Raw genomic sequence first — 10,794 nt, 5'->3', positions numbered from 1 at the left:
CCCTCCAAACTGGCTGAAGCACACAACATACACACACGAACACACACACACACACACAATTAATCTTAATTAACGCGTTAAAGTCCCGGCCCTAATTTAAATATAACACATATGTAAATAACTCACTATGCATTTCACTGGCCCTTATAATGGATTTATTGAAATATATATAGTCTGTGATTTTCAGAGAAAACTGCAATGTGTAATTCCCAACACAGAACATCTTTTTAATTTAAACTCTTTACTATTGTTGGTGGTAGATTAGAACATATTTGACTCCAGTGTCCTCTACTTTTCATTGCCAGGGTTTATTATAGCACCCCCATAGATGCATTAAAGTTGTAGACCTCCTGGAACGTAGTGAGCTTACATAAGTAGAGGGGAGCAGCTGGGCCTATTTTTTAAGAAAAAGGAAAGGAGCAATTGCACCCCCACCCACCGGCTCTGCACTATAGGGATTGTATGGTACCCATTTCCTAACTTTAACATTTCCTACACTCACTATCTGGCCTCAGGCTTCTGTGATTCTTGTCTTACCAAAAACAAGAACATCACTTACTTCATAAACAAGTTGGCGTCAGGTTTTCATAAAATCCTAACTGAGGCCAAATTAGATGTCATGTTGTAGGAATGGAAAAGTACCACAATTAGCTCTCTGACTAATAGGCCCAAAGGAAAAACAATAATGAGGCTGGCATAGGTTACATCAATAGCTATGGTATTAAGTAGGAAGGTAAAAAGTATGTGGAAAAACACAAGAAATTGAATTAAAGTTTAGAAGTTATTGAAAGTCTTAATGTCAATCAGAGGTGTTTAACTGAGTACGGTTCAAAGCTTGAGTCAGCGAAAGGGGAAAAGGTGCTTTTTTGTTACTTAACATAAATATGTCATTAAGAGGCAACATTAAAACATTTAGTCCTATTTAGTGATGTTTAATTTATTCCATCCATCACTCCTGAACGCAGATTGAGGTACTCAGTGAGATGGAAGTCTAAAATAAGACTGCATAAGTATTTCTCTACACACAAACCACTATCTATCCAAATGGCAACTACATTATAGTGGTTTCTGCCTTGCCAAAGCCCAGCTGGTGAAATGAAACTGGAGCTCGGTAGGAATGTGAGCAGTGTTGTACATTTTGGGTTGAAGTGCATTTTTGATTGGTTGCAGTGGTTCCTGGCTCACCCTCTTTCGTGCTGGGAGACAGCACCCTGGGATTCATAAATGAAACTCTGGTGGCTGGCCAGAAATGTATCCTATCGGCTTGTTGGTCCAGCTGGTTGAAATAACTTGTGGATGATTTATAATTACTAGCAGTGGGACATGAGACCAGAAGATATCGCTGATATCTTTAAAATGAGCCTGAAACGCTTTCTCTTAAGACCAGGATTGGGCTGAAGGAGAGATGCTAGTGTGTCATTGTGCAGCTTTTAAAAGAATGGCTGGGTACACTGTTAATATGTTTTAATATATATTTTCACATTATATCAGACATTTTAATGAGACACATGGTGTATGGAAAGTAACTGAGCTTTTTCTACCTTAGTGTTAACATTAAGCTATTCTATACTTTTACAACATGATATTTCATCAAGACATTAACCTTTTTATGCAATACATTATTCATACAGCTCCAGTGTAGTTAAGCATTATACATTTATTTAAATGAGCTTCCATCTGCAACATTAAGGTGCTGCTTACTGAATAATGAATTTACTTTAGTTATACATTTTATACAATCAAAAGCTGAAATGAGCCATTCTACATGCAGTACTTTTATTTGTAATACGTAACCTCATTTGCTGTTAATACTTCTGTACTGTCACTCAAGTCAAACTTTAAATGCAGCACTTTTGCTTGTAATTAGTTATATTTGCATTGTAGTATCTTAGGAAATTTCCTAAACCACCGTACTACAGTGCTACTTTTTCTCCTCTAAGTGATTTCCTAAAAATAATTTGTTTTTGTCTCCGGACTCATTCCAAGCTGCAGTTTTCTTCTTTGATCTCTCTCTCAACTCCTGGAATATTTCTCAGTGTTATTCGTCTCCCCCCTCAATTTGCTCCTGCACTCGTCTCCTTGTCTTCCCACACATGTTTTGGCCAGGAGGGTGGAGTGTGAGGATTGCACTGTTTATATTTGAATGGCAGTGTGCGATGAGCAATAAATTATGGTGTACAAAGCCTGCTGATCCCGAGGCTCGGGGAAACTCTCTGATGTGGTGGGACTTGAAAGCAAAGGGCCACGGCTCGAGACCCAAAGTGATCCCTCACTATCATTAAATACTATCATCCAGGGTTACTAACATACATACTGGACTTTGGGAACCCACAATCAGTGGACCATGTTATATTCCATGGTTAAAAGTGTGTATTTAGATATTTCCATGCAACTTCTAATGTGTCTCAGTGGGAGACATTTTGTAGCTCCCAAATCTGTGCAGTGTGGCGAATGACATGTTTGCAAAGAAGGGATTGTTGTTGTGGCTTGTCCGACCCATGATGCATCTCTGCAGACCTCATGTAAGCCCTTAATGAATGCATGCATGGGAAAATATTTTGTTTAACCTTTGCACTGTGTTCAAATGGTTTGGAAAAGCTCTTAAAGTAAGTGTTCTTTCAAAAATCCAAACTGAGTGGTAGTGCTGCTTTATAGCTTGGACATGAGAATATTTGCATTATGACATGTCTTCACAACACAGGAACCAATATTATCCCCCACTTAAATTAGGAAATCAAAACAGAGCTACCACACACTTGGTTTTGGTTAAGCTATTCTCCCTTCTGCTCAAAGTAGGCAGCCCTAAACCCCCTTTACTGCAAATAGTTATATTGATGGTAAATCTTGCAAATGCTGAGTTTCCACCTGCAAGTCATCCAATCTTCTTATGTAACCAAAGTGACAGCTGATAGGGTCACTAACTTCCATTAAATCATCTTGCATCCTAAAGGTGAATGGCAGGCAGTTGAAGCCCTTTTCTCTGTCCTTTGCAAAAAACTATTGCACCATGAAATGAGATCACGTTCAGCTGGACATTGATAATGCGTGACTGTTGTTTGTCTATAAGCCTACAGTTCACTTGGCTCTGAGAAAGGACTCGGGTTGTATCTGTTTAATACTATGGGATGCCCCCACAGGTACTGGAGGTCAGGGCAATCCCTTGTCTTTTCTCATGCTGGCAGTGAAAGGCAGGTACAAAAACAACCTTTAAGATAACAGATAAGAGGACTGCCTATGGGACAGAAAGGACGGGGGTAGATGGGTGCAAAGAAAAGAAGAGGAGTTAAGAGGAGGGGGAGAAAAAAAGCCCTTTTTTTCAATTTGTAAATGTAAGTAGATCTGATGATGATAATAAAATACATTACTTTTCCCTAAGGTCCATGACCGTCAAAACAATTAAACTTAAGATCCACGGATGAGAGGGCCTCAAAAGAGAGGTTCAAGGCTCAAGTTCAGCTGTACGGCGTCTTAATGTCGCCAAGCTAGCCATGGGTAGCAGTCATCACTTAGCGTGAACTAGGTTGGTCAGATCAAGAGAGAGGACATGCTTATGTCGACCTATCACTCTCTTGGGAATGCTCCTTTTCTCCCAAAATGTTGTAATATGTTTAGAATAACTATAAACATACTGAGTTTGGAGTTACATTTGTGTGTGGGTGCACTGGTAGAAAGAGGTTCAGAAGAAAGGGCCATCTAAAGAAAATAAGATTGCATGGGGCCATTTTTTATTTGAAATATTTATGAAAGCAATAAAACGTTATTTACATTTCGTAGAGCACTACAAAAATGTTTTGTCTGACCTTTTAAATCAAAAGAAAGACAAAAAGTACATGTATGCAGGTTTTATTAAAACCTAAAACTGTTCAAATTGGACATTTGATATACTAATCCAATATCCTTTACCTTTCATATTGGATGTGTTATAATAATTAATTGCAGAAACTGAAATGTATTGCAAAATGGAGAGCATTCTTGGACTATAGGCTTTATATTGGCAAATGTAGAAGACATAGCAACGTGAGCAATAATAACAGCTAACATCAAAGCAACACAATTGAGGTTTTGATGCATGCCAAAAAAGGGAGTTGGGGGCAAGTTTAAGGTTTTATTGGATGACAAACTTCTCCAAAACGTTACCCCTCAAGCAGCTCCAAACCCAATGTTAGACTATCTTCTGACATTTTTCTATTATGAAATGTAGTAGTCCTATCTAACGCTTGGCTGTACTTTTTTCTTTTTCTTAGATCATACTAAATTCGATGCATAAGTATCAGCCGAGGATCCACATAGTGAAGGCGGATGAAAATAACGGCTTTGGCTCCAAAAACACGGCCTTCTGCACTCACGTCTTCCCGGAGACAGCCTTCATCGCGGTGACGTCCTACCAGAACCATAAGGTGAGTCCTGCACGTGCTCATTTATATTCTCTTTTACGTTTGTATTGAATTCTTGACATTGTAAATAGCAACTTTAAAATCGAGCTCTATTTTATAACGCAATTTAATTTTAACAATGTTTTAAACATGGTAAACAACGCTGCAGAAATACAAGTTAACGAGATATTGCGCGTTCAAAATTGTGCCACATGTTTTAATTCTTTAAAGAAAAAATATATAAATGACAAAATTAAAAAAATAACATTTCACATATGCAAGTAATTGAATCCTGCTTGTTTTTAGTTGAATCTGTCGGTAAACTGGATCTGCTGATAGCGGGAGAGAAAATGAAAGGCGCTGTTCAGACGTTAAAGTAAAGCCTTTTCACTGTCAGCTGAAAACCTCTGATATCACATAGAGTCATTGACAGACGAGAGAAAAGTTCAGATACCCGACTAGACGACGTCTGACCTCAAGAGACTTGTTCCAGGTTCCAGACCTGCAGCGCTTTGTAGAGCGAGACAAGCCGCAGATAAACCGGATAAACCCCAGTAGGCTATACCCAGTATATATTATAAAACTCAATAACAAGAGGAACTGCAACAACCAATCATTATTATAATGATTATTAAAACTAAATTAAAGTATTTTAAGGTAATCCAAATAAATAATAATGCTTGTTTGCAAAACTTTTTCTGGACATTAAAATGTGAATTGGTTGTTTTTAGTCAGGATAATAAATCGCGTTCATAAACTTAATAACCAAATTACTAAATGATCTTTAGTTATTATCGATGTATTCTATTTCAAAATCACCCTTTGCACGTTTGTGGCAAATGCATGACGTTTACAAAAGAAAGTTTATTCTAAATAAACAGAAATGTTGATATTAAATGGATGGAAAATATATGCTAAAAGTTACACAACAGACAGTGCTGATGTATGAATTATAAGGAGAAAAAGTTTTCGTCAAAATACATTTGTATTGAATGATTAATTATATATAATTTATATAATATCAATTATGACATAATTTAGAATAGTTTCAAATATGTTTTCTTTATTTTTTCCGTTGAAGTTTTCCAGTTTACATTCCAGTAACATTAATTAAATACGTTAATAACTAATAGCATGAATTATAGCATTAACATTTATAATAAACATATCAATGTGACGCTATCATCGTTTGCATGGGTGTGTAAAAGCTGAACATATATCGTTGTGTTTGTATTATTTTTAATTTAAAGCAAATCAAAATGTAGTAATAACTAAATAAATGTTTGAGGCCAGACAACTGTTGTTCGTCTCTTTATTTACGACTTGAGGGGGAAAAAGTAGAAATAAAACTCAATATTTACTCTGCTGGATTTCGGCGTGGAAACATCTTGGGAATACAGATGTGCGTAAACAGCGTCTGTTTAACATCATTTACCATATAGGCCTATATGTTCTAGTTTGGGGAATATGGGAGAGAGGGGCGAAAGCTCGTAATGTCCCCGCAGCCAATCGCAGGTCTCCGGGCTTCTGGGAACAGGAAGCACAAATGACCGACATGCTGTAGAAGCCATTCATTATTTTCAAACATGTTATTGGGGGCTGAGATCGTAACCCCGGGCTAATTATTGGGGCTTTCCAGACCTACAGGAAAACAAGAATTTCTGATTTGCAAGCACTTTAATCAAACAGTCTAACATCTGCCGGAGCAATATGTGCTGCAGGCATGTGTCCAATTCACCTGTTAGAATCTCAGCTAATGAAAATCCTCAAAGTGTCTGGTTTCAAGTATTTCCTGTCACTTCTGTTTAAAAAAAAGAAGGTCCCAAATGGGTTTTCTGAAATATTTTTTCCTTGAGAATAAAAAGAGAAAAATGTGTAGCTAATAACTACATAGCTTATATTTACTTTAAATTCAATACATTTTTATTTTAAGTAAAGACATTCTATATATTTAAATAGCCAAAAGCATCTGGAAATATGTTTGTATAGGCCTCCATTATTTTAATGAGCCTATTTTGGACAGTCTTGTAAAATTGTGCACTCTTTGAAGTTTGAATTTCACCCGATTGTCTTTGGTGACTACCAAAATATTTTTTAAAGAATTCATATTTTTTTGGTCTTTGATTATTTCCAGAACCAGAGTGTGTTTTTACAAAATCCATTTGTTTTCTCTTCAGTAAGCTGAACTCTGTATAACTTTGAAATGAGTAATTATTTGTCTTGTATTTCTTATTGAAATACCACAGAGGGAAAAAATGCTAAAGCACTCTAAACATTTTTTTTAGATCTCTATCTTTAAAAAGATGAAACAATATATAAATGCTCTGCCAGGCTGCATGCAATAACAAGAAGCTAGCAGAGTGTCACACGAGAGATTTTACAAGTTTTGGTGAGAGTGTCAGCCTGTGTGCAGACAAACCTCCAGTCTTGTCAGAAATCTGGAAGCACACAAGAGCTGCAAACTAGTAACCTGCCAGAAACCAATGCTCACAAGAGGGATATCCCTAAAAGCATCTTAGGTTTCTTTAAATGTGATCTATTATTTTATTTTTTTTGGTTAACTTATGAGCAGTTATGGATGCATCCAAAAACAGTTCAAAACTCGGCTCCACAGAAACATGTAATACTGTCATCATCAGCCTCAACTTAATGAAGAAATGTTGCAATTTTCTTCAATTAAAAAAAACATATTTATAGGTTAAAACATTTTCAAGAATGTGTGTGTTGGTTTTAATTTGGGCCCATATAATGTTTTTAAATACTTCATAATTGAAGTTACAAGAATACACATTGCTTTAATTAAATAATATGTTACTAATTAAATGTTTTTTTTGCTGTTTTAGATAACCCAGCTGAAGATAGAGAACAACCCGTTTGCAAAAGGCTTTCGTGGAAGTGATGACATGGAGCTGCACCGGTTGTCCAGGATGCAAAGGTAGCTATTGAAAAAAGTTGTACTTATTTTATTGATTCTGGGCTCATGAAAACATTGAGCCAAACGTAATGATGTCAAATGAGAAGATAGATGTTGCTGGGATCACTGACATCCTCGTCACGCTGTCACTTTACAAGCCCCACTTTAAAGTTATCCTTCAATCACCCAAATGCAAGCTAGTTATGGCTGTTATTTTCAGTGAGTGTTATTTTCAGTGATGTAAGTGTAGTTCTTGACCCTCAGCCAGTTTTCATGCTCAAGATTTTTATGGCTGATCTGGCAGAACCACGAATGCAACATCTCCCTTCCACACAGCTCTTTCTACCAGGATGTTCGTGTGTGTGTGTGTGTTTGTGTGTGTGTGTGTGTGTGTGTGTGTGTGTGTGTGTGTGTGTGTGTGTGTGTGTGTGTGTGTAACTGGTAGTCCAGCAGCCAAGGCAATACTCGACCACATAGCTCTCTCTCTCTCTCTATTATTCAGTCCAGATGAGGGATGGAGCGTGCATGCAAAACACATTTTCAAAGGAGAATATCTGCTTTTGAACATCACGGTCCACGCACCAAACACCCCCTTTCTTTGGGCAGCTGATATACTTTTCTGTATTTAAATGTATAACTTGACATCAGAGACCAGAGCAACAGAATAGAGTCCTTTTTGAATTAAGTGTTTCAGATTAATGTCATTTTTCTTGCTTTGGAGAAAATACCTGGACAGAATCCTGTGCTTTTTAAGAAATGTCACACTTGAAAATATCAAACGAATATTAAGTAACTGGAAGTAGGTGCATGTCATAATTTACTACAACATTTTGAGTGAAATGCATTTCACCTATCAAAACTTGCAAATGTGCAGAGCATGGGTGAGAGTCCAAACCACACCATCAATCAAAGCTGCCAGTGTCCTATCCTGCTGAGTACAGTAAACCATGCACGTCTGCTCTGAGTTACAATGTTGAAGGGAGAGCTTATTGCAAAACCTGGTCACTGTTTCAACTGAGAAGATTCCTGAAATCAAAGAGCCAATGTCGCACAATGATCTATTGACGGATCCTGTGGATTAATAGGAGTGAATACATGCTGGGGATTTTACTGGGAAGGGTTTCCCTGGAGGAGCCCTCTGTGTGTGTCCTAAATTGGTGTGATTCACAGATGGTGAATGTTGTTTGGCTTTGAGAGAAGATTACAATAAATCTAATTCATATTGTTTATTTTTTGTAAATACACTTTTGCAATGCTTTCGGGGTTCCACCCAACTAACAATTATATTGGTGTGTGTGTGTGTTTTTTTTTGCACTTAGTACCAAGGAGTATCCAGTAGTGCCTCGCAGTGCAGTGCGTCAGAGGGTGGGCTCCAGCCAGAGCCCGTTCAGCGGGGAGGTCCAGGGCCTGGCCACCCCGAGCACCCTGAGCTCCCAGTACTCCCAGTGTGAGAGCGGGGTGACGAGCACCTCACAGGACCTGCTGCCTCAGTCAGGCTCCTACCCTCTGCCTCATGAGCACGGCCCGGAGTACCACTGCATCAAGAGGAAAGGTAGGAGACAGCAAAACACATCTAGTCTTTACTGCAGTCAGTATCTGTGTTAATTGATCTTAACAAGCTCTATTGCAGCAGTCTTTTCCCCCTTGCAAGCTGCACCCTTTTTTTTATTGGGTAAAAACTCTGATGCGTAAAAGAAAAGTAGTTCTGTAAATTCAACCCATATAATCAGTGAGAAAGTAAGAGCATCTATATATAGATATTTTGTCATGTATAGATTATGGCCACTTTCCCACAGTTTTTCTACAAAGTTAAACAAAATGTGTATTTATTTATTTATTTTTTGTATGAAAGAATAAACATGCCTGATCTCAAACTTTGTATGTTAATAAACAAGTAAATGTTTATTTGAAATTGTTTATTTGCATAATGAGCATTTCATGCGGATTAAATGAAAGAGATTTTTTTGGTGTTAGTTCATGGAAATTTGAGATTGAGTTTGCATAATTCCAGAAATGTGTTTGACATGGATTGACCTCAGATTTGTAAATGTAATGATAACTCTTGAGTAACACTATCCTTAACTCTGTAATTCTTCCTGCAGTGGAGGATGACTGCCACTCAGGTGAGCACAGCTATAAGAAGGCCTATCCGGAGAGCTCGTCCAGTGAGGAGGACCATTACTACCGTCCCGTTGGCTACCCCCAGGGCCTCGGCCTGGCGGGCGGGCCCTACCGCAGCGAGTCTAGCCAGCGGCAGGCCTGTATGTACGCCAGCGCCTCACAGGGGGCTGAGCCAGTTCCTAGTTTGGAGGACATCAGCTGCAACACATGGGCCAGCGTTTCACCCTATGGGAGCTGCTCTGTCACCACCATGCAGCCAATGGACCGGCTGCCCTACCAGCACTTCTCCGCCCACTTCACCTCGGGGTCTCTGGTGTCCAGACTTGGCGGGGTAGGGGGCCACGCCTCTCCGCAGCTGGGCGATGGCCACCACCCTGCCATGTACCAGAGCTCCATGACCCACCAGACTCTGGGCCGCCAGTGCAGTCCTGGGGCTGGGATCCAGTCTCCAGCAGCGGGCCTACAGGGAAACGAGTACCTCTACACACACGGCATACCACGTACACTATCGCCACACCAGTACCACACTGTGCACAGTGTCAGCATCATGCCAGAGTGGAATGAGAACAGCTAAAAGAGCTTTTATACACACTTAGATATCAATATTACAAAGGAAAAGAAACTAAGAAGGACCAAAATAAGGCACGGTTTAGATGAAGGTATATTTATATTTTTAGAGGATTTGTTGCTGATCATCTTAATTAGATCAGTGTTGGTTCACTGATGACAATGGATATTGGTGAGATGGTGTTGAAGTAGGAAAGCAAGCATCTTATCACTTATGTTGTTGTGACAGAATCTGCACTTATGAGCAAATATCATGAACATGAACAAAGAGGAGCTGGACCAGAACATAACTGCTCAAGTGCAGAGAAAGTGAACACCGTGGGAATCAAACACTGATCAGAAGAATAAAACTGCGTCAGATGCAAAGCCAGAGGTCCCCGTTTCACGGTGTTCATTAGCTGTGTTGTTTCTTGGATGTACAAGACTCTTGTTTTGTATTCATGTTCCAAAACTGTGTAAAAAAATAGAAAGAAGAAAAAAAAGGATATTTGTCTACTGTCTATTATCCAGAGTTCTCATTTTCTTTTAAGTTTTTGTATTTAACAAATAACTTTGTAGTTTAAAAAGGAATAAGCAGATGGGAGTTTTTGTTGTGGCTCTTTGTTGGGTTTGCTTGCTCATAAATATGTCCTGTTGCTGGGTACATTTACATGAACATCAAGAATTGGGCGTGAATGCCGTTATGAGATACATGACCATAAAAATCACAAGTAGGACAGCACTTCCATTAAATAGTTTATTCATGCTCAGACATTTTGCGCAGACACCCTTTCTTAATGTTTAAACTGGCCACAAGCAAGTTTATAACCAAGCACTAAT

The 10,794-nt window shown here is 38.7% G+C and overlaps 1 protein-coding gene across 1 annotated transcript in view; it reads left to right on the top strand.

Annotated features, from left to right (window-relative positions):
• tbx5a (T-box transcription factor 5a) overlaps positions 1-9,982 on the top strand; it is a 14,667-nt gene extending 4,685 nt beyond the window's left edge. The window contains exons 5-8 of the mRNA XM_010783873.1: positions 4,245-4,397; positions 7,217-7,308; positions 8,607-8,839; positions 9,390-9,982. Coding sequence (XP_010782175.1) covers positions 4,245-4,397; positions 7,217-7,308; positions 8,607-8,839; positions 9,390-9,982 — 1,071 coding nt within the window. The remainder of the gene's footprint in view (positions 1-4,244; positions 4,398-7,216; positions 7,309-8,606; positions 8,840-9,389) is intronic.
• The last annotated feature ends 812 nt before the right edge of the window (positions 9,983-10,794 follow it).

Source organism: Notothenia coriiceps, unplaced genomic scaffold, assembly GCF_000735185.1.
Source record: "Notothenia coriiceps isolate Sejong01 unplaced genomic scaffold, NC01 NC01_scaffold00000666, whole genome shotgun sequence".
Lineage (NCBI taxonomy): Eukaryota > Metazoa > Chordata > Actinopteri > Perciformes > Nototheniidae > Notothenia > Notothenia coriiceps.
The sequence above is the reverse complement of the archived record's forward strand: the minus strand, read 5'-3'. Positions and strand labels throughout refer to the sequence as shown.